The sequence below is a fragment of the Osmerus eperlanus genome, chromosome 10 (genome assembly GCF_963692335.1).
Source record: "Osmerus eperlanus chromosome 10, fOsmEpe2.1, whole genome shotgun sequence".
In the NCBI taxonomy this organism is placed as follows: Eukaryota; Metazoa; Chordata; class Actinopteri; order Osmeriformes; family Osmeridae; genus Osmerus; species Osmerus eperlanus.
In genome coordinates, this window is record NC_085027.1 from 1,270,479 (window position 1) to 1,290,734 (window position 20,256).

At 50.6% G+C, this 20,256-nt stretch overlaps 2 protein-coding genes across 2 annotated transcripts in view; one reads left to right on the forward strand and one right to left on the reverse strand.

Moving 5' to 3' along the window:
- The window catches only part of LOC134028510 (apoptosis-associated speck-like protein containing a CARD), a 386,877-nt gene that overhangs the window by 298,937 nt on the left and 67,684 nt on the right, over positions 1-20,256 (reverse strand). The gene's annotated exons all lie outside the window — the stretch shown is intronic.
- Positions 1-20,256, forward strand: part of kiaa1549lb (KIAA1549-like b) — a 35,903-nt gene that overhangs the window by 8,210 nt on the left and 7,437 nt on the right. The window contains exons 5-15 of the mRNA XM_062471876.1: positions 746-773; positions 1,751-1,865; positions 4,212-4,363; positions 6,262-6,433; positions 7,704-7,867; positions 7,956-7,991; positions 12,016-12,206; positions 15,302-15,414; positions 16,041-16,255; positions 16,381-16,592; positions 17,289-17,421. Coding sequence (XP_062327860.1) covers positions 746-773; positions 1,751-1,865; positions 4,212-4,363; positions 6,262-6,433; positions 7,704-7,867; positions 7,956-7,991; positions 12,016-12,206; positions 15,302-15,414; positions 16,041-16,255; positions 16,381-16,592; positions 17,289-17,421 — 1,531 coding nt within the window. The remainder of the gene's footprint in view (positions 1-745; positions 774-1,750; positions 1,866-4,211; positions 4,364-6,261; positions 6,434-7,703; positions 7,868-7,955; positions 7,992-12,015; positions 12,207-15,301; positions 15,415-16,040; positions 16,256-16,380; positions 16,593-17,288; positions 17,422-20,256) is intronic.

Consider the following 20,256-nt stretch of genomic DNA (forward strand, 5'->3'; position numbering starts at 1 on the left):
GCCGGGCAGATGGCTCGCTGCTCGCCACTAACCAACGCTAGGCTGACCCCTCACCCCCCCTGTGTTTATGTTGTCTATATCTTTAGTGGCGTTTCTGCCTTTATTATTATTTAGTAGAGAGTTGAGAGAGAGAGATGTGGGTTTTGTACCTCTGGTAAAACCATCAATCATGTAGCCTTTTTTGAATCCTGCCTTGGCCCTTTGCTGCATGTCTTCCTCTCTCTCCCTCTTTCTCTCTCTCTCTCCCTCTCTCTCTCTCTCTCTCTCTCTCTCTCTCTCTCTCTCTCTCTCCCTGCCCTTCCTGTCACAACTCACTTAACAACTGTCCAATAAAGCATGGAAAGGGCCAAAATCTATATTAGAAAAGATGAGGTGTGTGAGGGCTCTGGCGAAACCCAATTAAGGTGTTCAATAATGAACGGGGATTTTCAGTATGTGGGACGTTTCTCACCTCGGGCCGTGTTCTGACAGACAACTACTCTGATCTCACGCCATCTCCGGCCGGCGCCACGGCGCCACGGAGAAATCTGCCGGCTGCTCCTCTCTCCCTCCTCTGATAGGAGTTAGTTCTGCTGTCAGACATCTTTGTTTCCTTACTGATTTTCTTCAGTCGGTTTGGTCTCTGTGGAACAGACTAACACGTGTTCCTTTTCTTTGTTCGAAGTCTGCAGCTCAAACACAAGATAGAAATACTTCAGTCCAAGACCGGCGGCCAATCAAATGCAAGCGTCTGTAATTCAGCGAGTGGTTCACAACTATCCTCTATTCTATTGGTTCTGATATTTCAAATGTTCTCTTCCTCATTTCCTGCTCTGAGAATGATTGGGCTTCTATGAATGTGTCTCCTCAACCTCTTACACAGTTAGATACTGGCGTATGTGAGGCGTTGTTACAGATTAGGATAGATACTCTCTCATCACTCTCTCTCCTTCCCTCCCTCACTTTTTCTCTCTCTCTCTCTCTCTCCCTCCCTCTCTCTCTCTCTCTCTCTCTCTCTCTCTCTCTCTCTCTCTCTCTCTCTCTCTCTCTCTCTCTCTCTCTTTCTCTCTCTCTCTCTCATCACTCTCTCTCCTTCCTTCCCTCCCTCGCTCTCTCTCTCTCTCTCTCTCTCTCTCTCTCTCTCTCTCTCTCTCTCTCTCTCTCTCTCTCTCTCTCTCTCATCACTATCTCTCTTTCCCTCCCTCGCTTTCTCTCTCTTCGCTGTCTCTCTCTGCTCTGGCAGGAAGAAAGTGAGCGGTGAAAGATTTGGGCCGTGTCAGAGTTTACATTTCAGCAGCTAGTGTCATTTTACGAGCCAGTGATACAGCATTCCCCAAAACCCTGCACCAGCCGCCAGCACAGGAAGTTAATCAGGCAGGAAATATGTAAGCGAGCTGAAGAAGAACCAGGGCCCAGGCTGGTGTGTGTGTGTGTGTGTGTGGGGGGGGGGGAGCGGGGGAGCGGGGGGCAGCAGCTTAACGCTCTCAGCCTCTTGCTTGCAAGGCTATCTCTCAGCCAAAGCTGCCTGTGTACTGCTAAGACACTGTGACACAGTGTGATAATGACGTTCTAAGCTGCAAGTTTTAGCATGAGAGACTCCACAGAAACTGGCTTTTTCACCCTGAACAGAAGCTCTCTGATCCAGCTGGGAAATGGCTTTAAATGTGTCCAGTCACACCCACGTGGAAACGTTGGTCCCCAACTAATACCTGTTGAAAGGCACCCAGGTCTCAGCCCCCAGTAACGTCAAACTGTCTTCAGACTTTTTTAGCGAAAAACCCCCCAGCTGACTTTGTTTTTTCTTCTACAGGTTTTTTCTTCTACAGCTTTGGAGTACCACAACCTGAACACCTCCATGTCCACTAGAGACTTCTGGGTAATCACAGGTAAGAATCCCATCCCTTCTACCATTGGCCCAGTGGTGGCGTGCGAGAAACAGAACCATCACATTCCAGCAACTATCGTCTTTCTCCTATACTGCGCTTGTTGTTGCATGTGAAAATCTCAACTTATTTATACTCCTACAGTTCACTTTTAAATAATTTAGGATCTACTGACAACACACCTCCAGTAGTCTCATCTCTGTGTAACATTCTGTGCTATTTAATGTGAAGCTAACTTGTTAATAAGTGTTATTGAAATATGGGTGATTGTATCAAGGATAATATCATTGTTGTATTTTCATGTGACATCAGGTTACTACATTGATTAATTATGTTGATTAGTGTTTGCGTGCGACATGGTAATAGCACTGATTGTGTTCTGTAGAGAAAATGTTTTGAGATGTCATATCCTTATGTCGCTGTGATACTAGGTGCGTTCGACTTCATGCAGCGCCGGCGTCGCCTGCAGCCGCCTGCAGCCCGGCTGACTTGAAGCAGCCAATGGCATTCTCAACTTCAAGGCAGCCGGCTGCAGCCGGCTGTCGGCGCCGCCGGTGCTGCATGAAGTCGAACACACCTAATCACAGGGGTTAGGCGTGGCTAACAGGGGTTAGGCGTGGCTAACGGGGTAGGCGTGGCTAACGGGTAGGCGTGGCTAACGGGGGGTAGGCGTGGCTAACAGGGGTTAGGCGTGGCTAACGGGGGGTAGGCGTGGCTAACGGGGGTTAGGCGTGGCTAATAGGGGTTAGGCGTGGCTAACGGGGTAGGCGTGGCTAACGGGGGTTAGGCGTGGCTAACGGGGTAGGCGTGGCTAACGGGGGGTAGGCGTGGCTAACAGGGGTTAGGCGTGGCTAACGGGGGTAGGCGTGGCTAACGGGGGTTAGGCGTGGCTAATAGGGGTAGGCGTGGCTAACGGGGTAGGTTTGGCTAACGGGGGTTAGGCGTGGCTAACGGGGTAGGCGTGGCTAACGGGGGTTAGGCGTGGCTAACGGGGGTTAGGCGTGGCTAACGGGGGGTAGGCGTGGCTAACGGGGGTTAGGCGTGGCTAACGGGGGGTAGGCGTGGCTAACGGGGGTTAGGCGTGGCTAATAGGGGTTACGCGTGGCTAACGGGGTAGGCGTAGCTAACGGGGGTTAGGCGTGGCTAACGGGGGTTAGGCGTGGCTAACGGGGGTTAGGCATGGCTAACGGGGGTTAGGCGTGGCTAACGGGGGTTAGGCGTGGCTAACGGGGGGTAGGCGTGGCTAACGGGGGTTAGGCGTGGCTAATAGGGGTTAGGCGTGGCTAACGGGGTAGGCGTGGCTAACGGGGGTTAGGCGTGGCTAACGGGGTAGGCGTGGCTAACGGGGGTTAGGCGTGGCTAACGGGGGTTAGGCGTGGCTAACGGGGGTTAGGCGTGGCTAACGGGGTAGGCGTGGCTAACGGGGGTTAGGCGTGGCTAACGGGGTAGGCGTGGCTAACGGGGGTTAGGCGTGGCTAACGGGGGTTAGGCGTGGCTAACGGGGGTTAGGCGTGGCTAACGGGGTAGGTGTGGCTAACAGTGGTTAGGCGTGGCTAACGGGGTAGGCGTGGCTAACGGGGTAGGCGTGGCTAACAGTGGTTAGGCGTGGCTAACGGGGTAGGTGTGGCTAACAGTGGTTAGGCGTGGCTAACGGGGGGTAGGCATCCCCCCCTGCATGTCGCTTTAGATAAACCTGTTCACCTGTGTGTGTGTGTTGATACAGTATGAGTGTGTGTGTGTGTGTTGGTACAGTGTGTGTGTGTGTCTCAGGTCTGTAGCGATGTCCTCTCTGTCTGCTGTCTCCATGGAGGGGCTTGTCAGTGTGAGTGTATGTGGCGGGGTTAACCCCGTGCTTGCTGGAGCGGGAGATGGGGAGCAAGGTCAGGCTAATGGGATTTACTTCCTCTGAACAAGATAAATAACCAGGGCTCCTGTCTCTCCCCACAACCCCCCTCTGCTCCTGCTGTTCTCATCCATCCCTCCCACAATGCATTTACCTCCCCCCCCCGCTCTCTCTCTCTCTTTCTCCATCTCACTGTTCTCTCTCTCCTCCTTCCTCCTCCTCTCACTTTGGCTGATGTCCTCCCCTCTTCCCCATCAACCCCCACCCCCCTTTATCTCCCCTTCTCTCTCCCCCTCCCCTCCTTCCTGCTCTCTCTCTCCTCCTTCCCTCCCTCCACCCACCCCCCTCTCCCCCTTCCCTCCCTCCCTCACCCACCCCCACCTCCCCCTTCCCTCTCTCCACCCACCCCCCTCTCCTCCTTCCCTCCACCCACCCCCCTATCCCCCTTCCCTCCACCCACCTCCCCCTTCCCTCCCTCCACCCACCCCCCCTCTCCCCCTCCGCAGTCATCCAGGATGTGTCCAACTCCTCCCTGGGGCTCCAGTACCAGAGCTTTGCCAGTCTGATGGAGCAGAGGCTGGCTGAGCTGTTTGTGTTGGCCGGGCAGCAGGGCACACGCCTGCGGAGGGCCACCACCATGGAGCGCTACACCGTCCAGGTGAGAGGGGGCAGAGCTGGGACGGCACCCCAGCCAGGGGGGCCTCTTCCTGTGCAGCACAGACACCCAGCTAGGGGAGGCCTCTCCCTGGGCAGCACAGACACCCAGCTAGGGGAGGCCTCTCCCTGGGCAGCACAGACACCCAGCTAGGGGAGGCCTCTCCCTGGGCAGCACAGACACCCAGCTAGGGGAGGCCTCTCCCTGGGCAGCACAGACACCCAGCTAGGGGAGGCCACTCCCTGGGCAGCACAGACACCCAGCTAGGGGAGGCCTCTCCCTGGGCAGCACAGACACCCAGCTAGGGGAGGCCTCTCCCTGGGCAGCACAGACACCCAGCTAGGGGGCCTCTCCCTGGGCAGCACAGACACCCAGCTAGGGGGCCTCTCCCTGGGCAGCACAGACACCCAGCTAGGGGAAGCCTCTCCCTGGGCAGCACAGACACCCAGCTAGGGGAGGCCTCTCCCTGGGCAGCACAGACACCCAGCTAGGGGAGGCCTCTCCCTGGGCAGCACAGACACCCAGCTAGGGGAGGCCACTCCCTGGGCAGCACAGACACCCAGCTAGGGGAGGCCACTCCCTGGGGTCCCTCTTGCTCTTACAGGACGATACTGGTCTGTGTGTGTGTCTGTGTGTGTGAGTGTCTGTGTGTGTGAGTGTGTGTGTGTGTGTGTGTGTGTGTGTGTGTCTGTGTGTGTGTGTGTCTGTGTGTGTGAGTGTCTGTGTGTCTGTGTGTGTGTGTGTCTGTGTGTGTGAGTGTCTGTGTGTGTGTGTGTGTGTGTGTGTGTGTGTGTGTGTGTGTGAGAGGAAGCAAAAAAATTAGCTGGATGTTGTTGGCTTGCTTCCATTCGTAAGCCATGAATTATGTGGAAAAACACGACAGAAAGCGAGCATTAACACACACGCACAAAAAAACACACACACACTGACACACACACAACACTCTGTTTGAGGTAATTAGGGGTATTTTAGACGTATTATCTACTAATTGCTCATCAAATAAGCCAGAGGTTGACTGTTTTAGAGGCAGCTTGTTGCTGCTCTCCGCACCATTTTAAGTGTTTGATTTGGGAGAAGTGGGTTAAACACACAGGCTTTCCTCATGCTGCGTCGCACTCGCTCTCTCTGTCGCTCTGTCGATTCTCTCACTTAATGAAATCTATTATTTAGAAACATGCCTGGTGATGATATACTCCATATTCTACCCTACACTATACTATAATTCTATTAAAAACGTTTGTTTTCTGTGGTGAGATATGCTTTGTGAAAAACCTGACAGTTGTGTAACCGGCCGGTGTACTAATTCTGTAGTATGCTATGTTATGCTACGCTATACTACGTTACGCTAGTCACTGACACAGTATGTTATGCTACGCTATACTACGCTACGCTAGTCACTGACACAGTATGTTATGCTACGCTATACTACGCTACGCTAGTCACTGACACAGTATGTTATGCTACGCTATACTACGCTACGCTAGTCACTGACACAGTATGTTATGCTACGCTATACTACGCTATGCTAGTCACTGACACAGTATGTTATGCTACGCTATACTACGCTATGCTAGTCACTGACACAGTATGTTATGCTACGCTATACTACACTACGCTAGTCACTGACACAGTATGTTATGCTACACTAGTCACTGACACAGTATGTTATGCTACGCTATACTACACTACGCTAGTCACTGACACAGTATGTTATGCTACGCTAGTCACTGACACAGTATGTTATGCTACACTAGTCACTGACACAGTATGTTATGCTACGCTATACTACACTACGCTAGTCACTGACACAGTATGTTATGCTAAGCTAGTCACTGACACAGTATGTTATGCTACGCTATGCTACGCTACACTAGTCACTGACACAGTTGTGAATTTCCCAGATGGTGGGGATCCGGTGGGTGTCCGGGACCAGGAACCCCGTGGAGATGACCTACTACGTCCAGGAGAACGGCGTCCCGCTAGCCGGCACCACCGCCGCCAAGGTGCTGAACACTGTGGACTCCCAGACCATGGCTCTCACCCTGGGATACTTCATCCTGCTGCAGGCAGACCGTACGTATGGCTCTCCCTGTCTCTCTCTCTCTCTCTCTCTCTCTCTCTCTCTCTCTCTCTCTCTCTCTCTCTCTCTCTCTCTCTCTCTCTCTCTCTCTCTCTCTCAGTGTCTCTCCCTCTCTCTACCTCCCTCTCTCTCTCTTCCTCCATCCCTCTCTCTACCGCCCTCTCTATCTCCCCCATCTCTCTACCTCCCTCTGTCTACCTCCCTCCCTATCTCTACCGCCTTCTCTCTCTCCCCCTCTCTCTACCTCACTCCCCCTCTCCCTCCCTCTCTCTCTGTCTCACTTTCTCTCTGTCTACCTCTCACTGTTTCTACTTCTCTCTCTTTCTCTCCCTCTGTTTCTCTGTTTCTCTCTCTTGCTCTCTCAGTTTCTCTCTTCTAATTTTTCTGTCTGCCTCTGTTTCTCTAAGTCTCTCTGTCTCTTCCTCTCCATCCACCAACTCCTGATGAGAGGAACAGAAGAGAGACTGCTGGGCTGAATACTAAGAATGGAGAGAAGAGGGAGAGAGATGAGAGAGGAAGATGTTCCAGTAGATAGAGAGACAAGCAGAGACAATCTCCTCCTCCACATGATCTCTCTGATGTGCTTCAGACCGCATCTCCCCCTGTAGAAGAAGAGAAGGAAGGAGAGAGAGAAGAAGAGAGAGCGAGCATAAGAAAGTGTGTGTGGAGAGAGAGAGGGAGAGTGTGTGGGGAGAGAGAGAGAGATAGTGTGTGGGGAGAGAGAGAGAGATAGTGTGTGGGGAGAGAGAGAGAGATAGTGTGTGGGGAGAGAGAGAGAGATAGTGTGTGGGGAGAGAGAGAGAGATAGTGTGTGGGGAGAGAGAGATGGAGAGTGTGTGGGGAGAGAGAGATGGAGAGTGTGTGGGGAGAGAGATGGAGAGTGTGGGGAGAGAGAGATTGAGAGTGTGTGGGGAGAGAGAGATGGCTGTGAAGAGGGTGGAACAGAGACAGAAACACAGAGATACAGAGAGGAGGGATACTGGTACAATCCTTATGGTTTTTCAAACACTCCAAATAAACCAGGAATAGATCTAATGTGTGTGTCCGCACATGTGTGTGTGTGTGAGCAAGCTGAGGTTTCTGTGTTTCTCCAGACAAAGTGTGGTCTTCACACTATGCTCTCAATGACCCATGCATATGTACACACTCCACACACACACATACACACGCACACACACACACACATACACACATACACAGACACACACACACATACACATACACATCCCAAACACGTGTGTTAAGTTGCTCATTTCTCATCAGCTGTGGTCAAGAACCCGCCTAACAACCTGTGGATCATCGCCGCGGTGATGGCGCCCATCGGCGTGGTAACGGTCATCATCCTCATCATCACCGCTGTGCTGTGCAGGAAGAACAAGAGTGACTTCAAGGCTGACGCCGTTGGCAACCTTAACCCCCGAGCTAAGGTTGGCACACACACACACACACCACACACACACACACTGCAAGCCAGAGAGATGCTGAAACCCTGTCTGTTTCTGTTTGTGTCTTCAGACGGTGTATCGCAGGGATGTGGGCTACTATCACCAGGTACCTTCAGCTCACACACACACACACATACATACACACACACACACACACACACACACACACACACACACACACACACACACACACACACACACACACACACACACACACAACACAAACACAAACATACATACACACACACACACTACCACACGCACCCACACAAACCCTCGCACTCACACCATCCCCCAAAAAAGAAACAGCAAATGTTTACTCCTCGATAGGTCTGCAAACGCCTTTGTAAACCGAGATTTGTTAAAACGTTTGTTAACCGAGACTGTGGGTCAAGGTTTACAAATCGTTGAGGAGACAAAGCGTTTGCTGACCTGTCGAGGAGTAAACATTTGGTTTCTTATATACTACAACAATACGTGGGAATATCACAAATCAAACAGGTCGAATCTGGAGCAGACGCCATGTTGTCAGAGCACTCAGCTGCACTTGCGCTGGTGATGTCACTACATCTCCAAGGCAACATATCAACAACATCAATTTGTCTTCTGTCTGCTTCAGATACTTCTTTAAAACGGGAAGCGATTGCGGGGCGTTTGCGGACCTGTGCAAAAACCATATTTGGTTGTTTTAGTTTTTTGGGGCAATTTAGGCTACTTTGTTGCCGAGCAGATGCCACGTTGTTAAGGTCAATGGCTACATCTCCAAGGCAACAGCTTGTTGCTAGGTCCATAAAACCGTTTATTTACCTCTGCGAACTTTCAGGAGGTATATAAACGGTATTATTAACTTTTGAGAACGTCTTCTGGACCAATAGGAACAGCGTATTGGTCCAATTATTACACTAGTATATAAGAAACACATTTAATTGACTTGATATCAATTTCATTTCTATCCTCCATGTAGAATGTAAGTTATTATAAAGCAGATCTATGTTCCATGTAGAGTGTAAGTTATTATAAAGCAGATCTATATTCCATTCCAGCTGTCTGCAGTTCTGTCTGGGATCAGTAGGCTAATGGGCGACCTTGTTCAGCTGCTCTCTGACAGCTAGTTTGTCCTGCCGTCGTAAACACAAACAGGAGTGTAAAGAAATGCCGTGGCGAGTTAAATTGATTTGCTGTTTTATTGTTTTATTTTCTTAGGCCTGGTGAACTTCAGTGTGTGAAGGACTGTGTGTGTGTGTGTGTGTGTGTGTGTGCGTGTGTGTGTGTGTGTATGTGTGTGTGTGTGTGTGTGTGTGTGTGTGTGTGTAGTTGTGTGTGTGTGTGTGTGTGTTTCGGAAACATTTGCCCTAAATTGCAACAGCAAGGTCAAAGGGTCTCCTCTAAAGCTCGAGGAAGTAGGTTACTGACAACACACACACACACACACACACATGCATACACACACACACACACACACACACACACACACACACATGCATACACACACACACACACACACACACATGCATACACACACACATGCATACACACACACACACACACACACACATGCATACACACACACACACACACACACACACATGCATACACACACACACACATGCATACACACACACACACACACACACATGCATACACACGCGTCACGTACACACACACATGCATACACACGCGTCACGTACACACACACATGCATACACACACACACACACACACACACACACGCGTCACGTACACACACACACACACACACACACACTATCACTACATCTAACTATGGCAGATCCAGGCTAATGCCTGTACTGTGCTTCACCTTGCTATCCTGGGAGAACTCAGTATGTTTACGGTGCTGTAGTGTTCAGTACGTTTACTGTGCTGTAGTGTTCAGTACGTTTACTGTGCTGTAGTGTTCAGTACGTTTACTGTGCTGTTGTGTTCAGTATGTTTACTGTGCTGTAGTGTTCAGTATGTTTACTGTGCTGTAGTGTTCAGTATGTTTACGGTGCTGTAGTGTTCAGTATGTTTACTGTGCTGTAGTGTTCAGTATGTTTACTGTGCTGTAGTGTTCAGTATGTTTACGGTGCTTTAGTGTTCAGTATGTTTACTGTGCTGTAGTGTTCAGTATGTTTACTGTGCTGTAGTGTTCAGTATGTTTACTGTGCTGTAGTGTTCAGTATGTTTACGGTGCTTTAGTGTTCAGTACATACAGTATTAACATCACATTCTGAGGCAGCATGAAGGCCTCTGCCTGTTCTGACCTGCTTCAGTGCTGGGCTCTACATACACTATCTGCTTACTTCATGTTAAGCACTCAACCTCTTCATGTAATCCTGTTGGGTGTAGTTCAGTGATTAGAGCGTATAACTGCCAGCCGTTAGGTGTATGGTTCAAATCCCCTCTGTAGATAGCATCTGCTGAGATATGATGAGCTCTTTGACAATGTCACTGGCTCTGTGTGATTTGAAGTGTGCAATGAGGAGTTGTTAAGTCGTAGAAATGATTTTTAAATGCCTTTGTAGACTGTGTTTTTGTAAAGCAAGGCTTTTCCAGATTTTTCCGTATCTCTCTCTCCTCCCTCCCTCTCTCTCTGTCCATCTCACACACACACACACACACACACACTCCAACCACACACACACTCCCAAACCTCCAGGGTTCTCCTGGTAGATAAGAAGTAACAAGGAACAATATTATGATGGAGGTTTCTGATACCTGTGTGTGTGTGTATATGTGTGTGTGTGTGTGGCTGTGTGTGTACGTGTGTGTGGCAGTGTTTGTGTGTGTGTGTGGCTGTGTGTGTGTGTTTTGAGGGATGAGACTCTTGGTAGGGCTAGACAGATGCATAAGGTTATGCATCTCATACTAATAGTATCCCCCTCTGCTCTCAGTGTCTCTCTGGTTCCCTCCTCTCTGGTCTCTCCTCTCTGGTCTCTCCTCTCTGGTCTCTCCTCTCTGGTCTCTCCCCTGGTCTCTCAGTGTCTCTCTGGGCTCTCCCCTGGTCTCTCCTCTCTGGTCTCTCCCCTGGTCTCTCCCCTGGTCTCTCCTCTCTGGTCTCTCTCCTCTCTGGTCTCTCCTCTCTGGTCTCTCCCCTGGTCTCTCAGTGTCTCTCTGGGCTCTCCCTTGGTCTCTCCTCTCTGGTCTCTCCCCTGGTCTCTCCCCTGGTCTCTCCTCTCTGGTCTCTCCCCTGGTCTCTCAGTGTCTCTCCTGTCTGGATCTTTTCTGGTCTCTCCTCTCCTTGTCTGCAGAGATAGCATGTGGTCTCTTACCTCGAACAACCTGCAGATCCCTGCCTGCACTCTCAGTCTGAATGTGTGTGGGTGTGAGTGTGTATGTGGGTGTGAGTGTGTGTGGGTGTGAGTTTGTGTGGGTGTGTCATGCCTCCACTCTCAGCCTTAGTGAAAACACTTGCTACACCTCAGCCTGAGAGTGTGTGGTTCAGTCGAGGGCAGATTGACTCGATAGCTTGCAGAGGAGCAGTGACCTGTGGCTGACAGACAATGACAGAGTGTAGAAAGCACTTCTGAATCTTTTACGAATACGTGAGTGTCTTTGTGTGTGGGTGTGTGAGTGTGTGTGTGTGTGTGAGCATCTCTGTGTGTCTTTCTCTGGGTGTGTGTGTGTGTGTTTGCATGTGTGTCTGCGGTATATCCTTGGCCCTTGCTGTTATATTTAATTTTGGGAACATCTTGTGACAGGTGAAGCAGATAATACGGAAGCATCTCTTTAATCTTCTGCAGCTAAACGCTTTCAAACGTCTGACTGGATTGAGCTGGATCTCAAGATGTCTCTGTCCTGCTGAGGCGTTTATAGCAGCTGGAAAAAGAAGGATTTAAAGATTCTCTTGGTGAAATCAGTGTTTACAGAGTTCAAGGCACAGTGTCGTCCATTAATACATGCAGCAATGTTCTCTAAGTCTTTTAAGATCACTGAAAAGCTGCATGTTTAATTCGGCCATTAAAAGATCGCCTGCCAGGCGGCCCACAGTCCAAAGTCAGTGTGTGTTCAGTATATATGTGTAAGACTATCGGGCGTATTCAGCCCTGGCCTTCTTTAACCTGTTTTCTACCTCACCCCCACCGCCAACCCTCCCTCACCCCCACTGCCAACCCTCCCTCCCCCTCCAGCCAGTCCAGGGGTTCGACTACGCCAAGCAGCACCTGGGCCAGCAGGGCGGTGACGACGAGGCCTCCCCTGTCCGTGGGGAGACCCTGGCTCTCGCCCTGCCCCTCCGCGACACCCCCCTCACCCTGGCCAAGACCCTCAACCAGGAGGGCTCCACCTGCAGGAAGACGCTCACCTCCGGCCTCCGCAAAAGGTAGGCAGCACCTGGGACAGCCCAGTGGTTAGAGCACATGTTTACAGGTGATTTACTGCAGGTGAAGAGGTCTCAGGTTCAATTCCCCTGCTTTGGATGAAAGCATCTTTGAAACTAAAACAGGACATTTCGTGACATTAAATACGCACCGTGATACCAGGCAGGACCTGAAGGATACTTCTGTCCTTCTCATCATCCACTGTCTCGACCCAAACCCATTCAAACCCATTAGGTGATAAGAGCTCTCTCCAGCAGGTGAAGGGATATGATTTGCATTCTCCTCGAGAAGAGGAGCTCTAGTGTGCTGTCTGGGTCTCGGTTTCCACTGTTTCATGCTATTGTACTTCAAATCTAAATTTGGCAGCCGGGAAGGTTTTTTCTTTTACAGGAAGGCATTTGCACCGCCATTGTGCGGCTGTGGCTCAGGGGGTAGAGAGGGTTGTCTGTTAATCGCAAGGTTGGCGGTTCGATCCCCGACTCCTCCTAGGTCATGTGCCGAAGTATCCTTGAGCAAGACTCTGAACCCCAAGTTGCTCCCGATTGGCAGGCCGGCACCTTGCATGGTAGCTCGCTGCTGTCGGTATGTGTGAGTGAGAGTATGAATGGGTGAATGAGAGGCAAACATTGTAAAGCGCTTTGAGTGCCGCTAAGGTAGAAAAGCGCTATATAAATGCAGTCCATTTACCATTGTCACACCCACTCACCCAGAAAAAATAGAAACCTTATCTCTGAATAATATAAAGGGCTTTAGTGAGGTCCTCTGGGGATTATTATCTGTTGAATTGGGCGTTGGAGTAAGAGTCAGTTTGCTGATGTCAGGTTTGAAAAGGTGTGGAGTGTGTTCCTCCCCGGGGTATTGTATTAGCTGCCTCTGACATCACTTCTGGGCCTAGTGGGAGGGTTAGCATAGGTGTGGGTTTAGATCGGTGGTTAGAGCATTTGACTTCAGATGAAGAGTTGTCAGGTTCAACTGCGGTAGTCTACGTCACTGTGGATGATGCAGAGATTCTGTTTTTTTTCAGTTTTCCTTCTCCTCTCTTCTCCCCTACCAACACCCTCTCCTCTCTCCCCTCCCCTCCCCTCCCAACACCCTCTCCTCTCTCCCCTCCCCTCCCCACACCCTCTCCTCTCTTCTCCCCTCCCCACACCCTCTCCTCTCTTCTCCCCTCCCCACACCCTCTCTTCTCCCCTCCCCACACCCTCTCTTCTCTCCCCTCCCCACACCCTCTTCTCAAACTAAACCTCTGAGTAGTTAGCGACCACGCTTAATCATGCTGAACGGTTTCTTTGGAAGACAAGTAAAGGGTGCCGTCTTTCATGCACGGCGCAAAACAGGATTTATTCAGTTGACATTTACAGGGTGCAGAATGGAGGAATGAGGGGTGGGGAGGGGAGGGGGGAGGGGGTGAAGAACTATGAGGGGTTTGACGGGGAGGGGGGGTTGAGGTTTACATTTTCTAAATTGAGCGATTGAGCAAAAGGAAGTCACCATCCATCTCTCTCTCCCTGGTGTGTGGGCGTGTTGTTCTGTCTTGATGATATGAGGGCAGACGTTTGCTGAGTTGACAAAGTCCAGCTCTGCTATATCACACAGTGTGACCCCCCTTATAACCATCGCCTCACACACACGCTCACACACATAAACACATGCATACACGCACACACTCACACACACACTCAGACACATAAACACATGCATACACGCACACACTCACACACACACACACTCACACACATAAACACATGCAAAGACGCACACACACACACTCACACACACACACAAACACACACATACACACACACACACGCTCGCACAAACAAACATACACACATAAATATCCCCTCATTGACAGAGGGGAGGTGGTGTGAATGAGCTCTGTACACGCAGTGTGTGTGTGTGTGTGAGTGTGTGTGTACACGCTAGCTGTTAGCAGCTTTTAATCAAGCGCAGTTTGAGAATCGCCCGAGGCCTCGCTCTCTGAGGCCTCACTCTCCGTCTCCCCTGCTTTGGAGATTTGTGTTTCACTGAGTCGGAAAATAAATGACGGCGTCTATCGTCAACACCACGATGCAGTTTGTACGGCCCAGTGGAGGGGAAGCGGCCAAACAGCAGCAAGTCAACGCCTCTCGTAGACTGCAGAGAGAGAAGGCCTTCCAGACACATCTAGAAACATGCAAATGAAAGTCATAAAATACACACAGACATATATATATATACACACACACTGTACACACACACACACACTGTACACACACACACACACACACTGTACTGGGTCTAACAGGACTAACCCTGGGTCTAACAGGACTAACCCTGGGTCTAACAGGATTAACCCTGGGTCTAACAGGACTAACCCTGGGTCTAACAGGATTAACCCTGGGTCTAACAGGACTAACCCTGGGTCTAACAGGATTAACCCTGGGTCTAACAGGACTAACCCTGGGTCTAACAGGATTAACCCTGGGTCTAACAGGATTAACCCTGGGTCTAACAGGACTAACCCTGGGTCTAACAGGATTAACCCTGGGTCTAACATGACTAACCCTGGGTCTAACAGGACTAACCCTGGGTCTAACAGGACTAACCCTGGGTCTAACAGGATTAACCCTGGGTCTAACAGGACTAACCCTGGGTCTAACAGGACTAACCCTGGGTCTAACAGGATTAACCCTGGGTCTAACAGGACTAACCCTGGGTCTAACAGGACTAACCCTGGGTCTAACAGGATTAACCCTGGGTCTAACAGGACTAACCCTGGGTCTAACAGGACTAACCCTGGGTCTAACAGGATTAACCCTGGGTCTAACAGGACTAACCCTGGGTCTAACAGGACTAACCCTGGGTCTAACAGGATTAACCCTGGGTCTAACAGGACTAACCCTGGGTCTAACAGGACTAACCCTGGGTCTAACAGGATTAACCCTGGGTCTAACAGGACTAACCCTGGGTCTACCAATAGAGGCTAACCCCAAACTTCCATGTCCCTTAGAAGGACAGGAGGAGGAGGAGGGGGAGGGGGGAGAGGACTTAACCGCTGTCTGAGTGGGATGAGCCCGGCGCTAACCGCTGCTCCTGTTGCTATGGTTACTCTAAGCAGGTTGCCGAGCGAGGACGGTTCCGTCATCAGTAACGAATCAGAGAGGCTGAACTCTGGAAGAGGCTCCACGCTGCAGAAAGTCACAAAGGAGGAGAGGAACAAGAGGAACGGTGAGCACACACACACACACACACACACAAACACACACACACACAGCAGTCTACTCAGCAGTAACCAGAGAGGTGGACCTGATGAATATGAATGAGACAGACAGTGTGCTGACATGATATTGTCTGTCAGTGTGTCACACACACACACACACATACACACACACACACACAGTCAGATATACATACATATACACGCACAGAGAGAGAGAGAGAGAGAGAGAGAGAGAGAGAGAGAGAGAGCTGAAAGGTCACAACGTCATCCTGATCATGATTCCCTCGTGTGAGAACATACGTCAGAAGTCACATGGTTATGTGTCTAAACTGGACAGAAAATAATATAAATCGACAGGAAGGGTTAGGAACTTCAGCTCACAGATCATTCACACGGTGAGTAAAGAGCTCAGTGTGCCACTTGTCCAACTTACTGCAAAAGTATTAAGTAAACGACAGAAATGTCCATTTAATTCAAATACTCCACGTATAAGACAATAACGTCCAAAACCACATATCTAACCACAACTAGAACGAAGATCTTTTTACTGGTCGAAAATCATGTTTTCATGTTCTGATATTTGAACATGATTGAAACCTTTATTTTGGATGTTCTGTTGTGTGTGTTGTGTCAGATCCGTACGACACCTCCTCCGGGTCTCTGCAGCTCATCTCCATAAAGCCCCTGGGGGCGGGGCCTCCTCTGGGGGCGGGGCCTCCTCTGGGGGCGGGGCCTCCTCTGGGGGCGGGGCCTCCCCTGGGGGCGGGGCCTCCCCTGGGGGCGGGGCCTCCTTACTCTCACCCCACCTCCTCCGAACGCAGTCAAGACTCTGCCATCGTCAACGGAGAGGTCAGACACACACACCCACTGGCATGGTGCCCCCGACACACCCACACAAATACACAGAGAGAGGTTAGACACTGACATGGTGCCCCCGACACACCCACAAACTCACTAGCTCCCCCTCCCCCCAGGTGAACCTGGCCCTGAAACAGAAGTCAGACATCGAGCACTACAGGAACAAGCTGAGGCTGAAGGCCAAGAGGAAAGGCTACTACGACTTCCCCTCAGGGGACGACAGCGCCCGCGGCCTGGGACTGAGGCACGGGGGCCCGGGGGCCGAGCCAGGGGGCCCCCCGGACACCCAGGATGACCGGGGGTCCACCTACGTCAAGTCCCGACAGAGGTGAGAAGGGGAGGGGTTGAGGGAGGGGTTGGGGGAGGAGTTGGGGGAGGGGACGGGAGATTAGATTATATTTGACTCAATAGTATTTTAGGAGTGGGGAGGTGGGTTAGGGTTAGTGGAAAGTCATGTGGGTAGAAGGACATGTAATATGACGTTGCCCCTGCCTACATGGATGCATTATGTGAATGGGTCAAATCTACAGACAAGACACACATACCTGCATATATACACACACCTCCACACACACACACCTCCATACACACACACACCTCCATACACACACACACCTCTATACACACACACACACACACCTCCACACACACACACACACACACACCTCCATACACACACACACCTCCACACACACACACCTCCATACACACACACACCTCCATACACACACACACACCTCCATACACACACACACACGCCTCCACACACACACACACCTCCACACACACCTCCATACAAACACACACCTCCATACACACACATGCCTCTCTCTCTCACACACACCTCTTCTCTCCTCTCCCATGTCCTCTCCTGAGGATGATGATGCATATGATGATGAATGTGATGAGGAGTAGGATGATGATGATTGACATGGATCCTCATCAGACCTTGGATTGGATATGCTGCATTTGAGCTTGTCCTGATATGGTCAGTCTGAAGTGCTGGACGGCATCTGATTGGCAGGCACTCGCAGGTGAGACAGCCAGCCTATCGCAGCAGGCAGAGCCTGAACAGCCCCAGTCCTGGAGGGACGGAGATGGACCTGCTGGTCATGAGGGAACGACCCCGGAGAGGCATCCGCAATAACGGCTACGACGTGAGTCTCTACCCCACACTGAGTATCTACCCCACACTGAGTCTATACCCTGAGTCTCTACCCCACACTGAGTCTCGACCCCACTCTGAGTCTATACCCTGAGTCTCTACCCCACACTGAGTCTCTACCCCGCACTGAGTCTATACCCTGAGTCTCTACCCCACACTGAGTCTCTACCCCGCACTGAGTCTATACCCTGAGTCTCTACCCCACACTGAGTCTATACCCCTAGTCTCTACCCCGAGTCTCTACCCCACACTGAGTCTCTACCCCGAGTCTCTACCCCACACTGAGTCTATAGCCCACACTGAGTCTATACCCCACACTGAACCTCACCCCTCAACATCACCCCTCAACATCACCCCCCATCCTGAACATCAAACATTTTTGAAAGAAAGGTTAGAAAAATAAAAAAGTTATCAGTTTGAAAGGTTGAAAAAAAAAAATGAAAAAAAGTTTCAAAAGGTTGAAAAGATTTTCAAATTTCAAGAATGGTTAGAAAACATATTTTTGAAAAACTGTTTTTAAATGTGGGATTTTTTTTCGAAAGACAGTTTCGAAAGGTTAGCAATAATATTTTTGAAAGAAAGGTTCAACTATTTTGGAAAGGTTGAAAAAATATTTTCAAATTTCAAGAAAGGTTACAAAAAATATTTTGGAAAGGTTAAAAAAATATTTAAGAAAAAAAGGTTTGCAAGGTTGGAAAATATTTTCCCAAAAATATTTTGAAAGGTTAAAAAAAAAATTGAGAAAGAAAGTTAGAAGAAATATTTTGCAATGGTTGATAAAAAAGCATAATTGCTGAGTACATGATGAGAACTCTACAATACTCTACTGTGCTGTTCTCTGCTTTAATCTACTTTTTTAGGCTTTTCTGTTCTTTTCTCCTCTCACTGTGTGTGTGAACTTTTACCAGAGTCTTTTTAAACATGAGATTCTGTACTTCTACTTGAGTGAAGGATGTGTGTACTTTTGCCATCTCTGCTGAAGTGTACAGAGAAACGGAACCTTTACCTTTACTTGTTCAGATGGAAAGAAAACGCGAGACTTGATCTTGACCACATCAAGGTAGAGAAAAACCTGTGATGATGGATGTCTAGAGAATAACAAGCACAACCTGACAATTTTTCCTCACAGCCCAAAATAATAATAATAATTGTTCTCCTCACATATCTGCTGGGAGGCTGTTGCCGCGGATACAGAACCGTGTCGATGCGTGTGGAATACAGAGTTAAGACAAGCAGCCTGGAGACGTCTTCAAGGCTGCAAGAAAAACTATGTGATCTCGGCTGGAGTTTTTCCACTAACTCACCAGACACTGAAGGTAGACTAGGTCTTTTCTACAGGCCGACACGCCCCGACGAATGGTGGTGTTGTTTTCATCTGTATAAACAAATTGGAAAAACGCAGAGCGGAAATTATCCTCACACATAGCCAGTAACCATCCGGACGCAACTCTCATCCCTACATCTCCCTCCAAACCCTCTCACTCCTTTTCCACCTCCCGACCTCACCCTTCTCTCCCTCCACCTCCCTCTGTCCCTCCCCTCTCTCTCTCTACCTCCCTCTCTCCCTCCCCTCTCTCTCTACCTCCCTCTCTCCCTCCCCTCTCTCTCTACCTCCCTCTCTCCCTCCCCTCTCTCTCTACCTCCCTCTCTCCCTCCCCTCTCTCTCTACCTCCCTCTCTCCCTCCCCTCTCTCTCTACCTCCCTCTCTCCCTCCACCTCCCTCTCTCCCTCCCCTCTCTCTCTACCTCCCTCTCTCCCTCCCCTCTCTCCCTCCCCTCTCTCTCTACCTCCCTCTCTCCCTCCCCTCTCTCTACCTCCCTCTCTCCCTCCCCTCTCTCTACCTCCCTCTCTCCCTCCCCTCTCTCTACCTCCCTCTCTCCCTCCCCTCTCTCTCTACCTCCCTCTCTCCCTCCCCTCTCTCTACCTCCCTCTCTCTCTCCCTCCCCTCTCTCTACCTCCCTCTCTCCCTCCCCTCTCTCTCTACCTCCCTCTCTCCCTCCCCTCTCTCTCTACCTCCCTCTCTCCCTCCCCTCTCTCTCTACCTCCCTCTCTCCCTCCCCTCTCTCTCTATCTACCTGCTGTGGGATGGGAACAGGGCTGCCCTGCAGTTACCCTAACAACAGAGTCGGAACGCTAAAAATACAGTTCTGTAGGTCTACCTCCACCCCTCCTCCAACCCTCCTCCACCCCTCCTCCAACCCTCCTCCACCCCTCCTCCAACCCCCTTCACTCCTCCTCCTCCCTCCTCCTCCCCCTACACCTCCTAAGCCGTCCGTATTGATTAGGAAGGGAATACGGACGCCCCAGGCCACATCACTGCGGAACCACGGCTCCGCCTGTCCATGTTGCGGTGGGGACTGATTTATGAGGCGCGCTGCTCAGCGTCTCCAGCGGCTCTCCTCGGCTCGCACAGGAAGTAGAACAGCCTCTGCTCATGTTCATTTATCACAGAGAGAGAGAGAGGGAGGGAGGGAGAGAGAAGGAGAGAGAGAAGGAGAGAGAGGGAAGGAGGGAGGGAGAGAAGGAGAGAGAGGGAAGGAGGGAGGGAGAGAAGGAGAGAGAGAAGGAGAGAGAGGGAAGGAGGGAGGGAGAGAAGGAGAGAGAAGGAATGAGGGAGGGATAGAGAAGGAGAGAGAGAAGGAGAGAGGGAATGAGGGAGGGATAGAGAAGGAGAGGGAGAAGGAGAGAGAGGGAAGGAGGGATAGAGAAGGAGAGAGAGAAGGAGAGAGGGAAGGAGAGAGGGAAGGAGGGAGGGATAGAGAAGGAGAGAGAAGGAAGGAGGGATAGAGAAGGAGAGAGAGAAGGAGAGAGAAGGAATGAGGGAGGG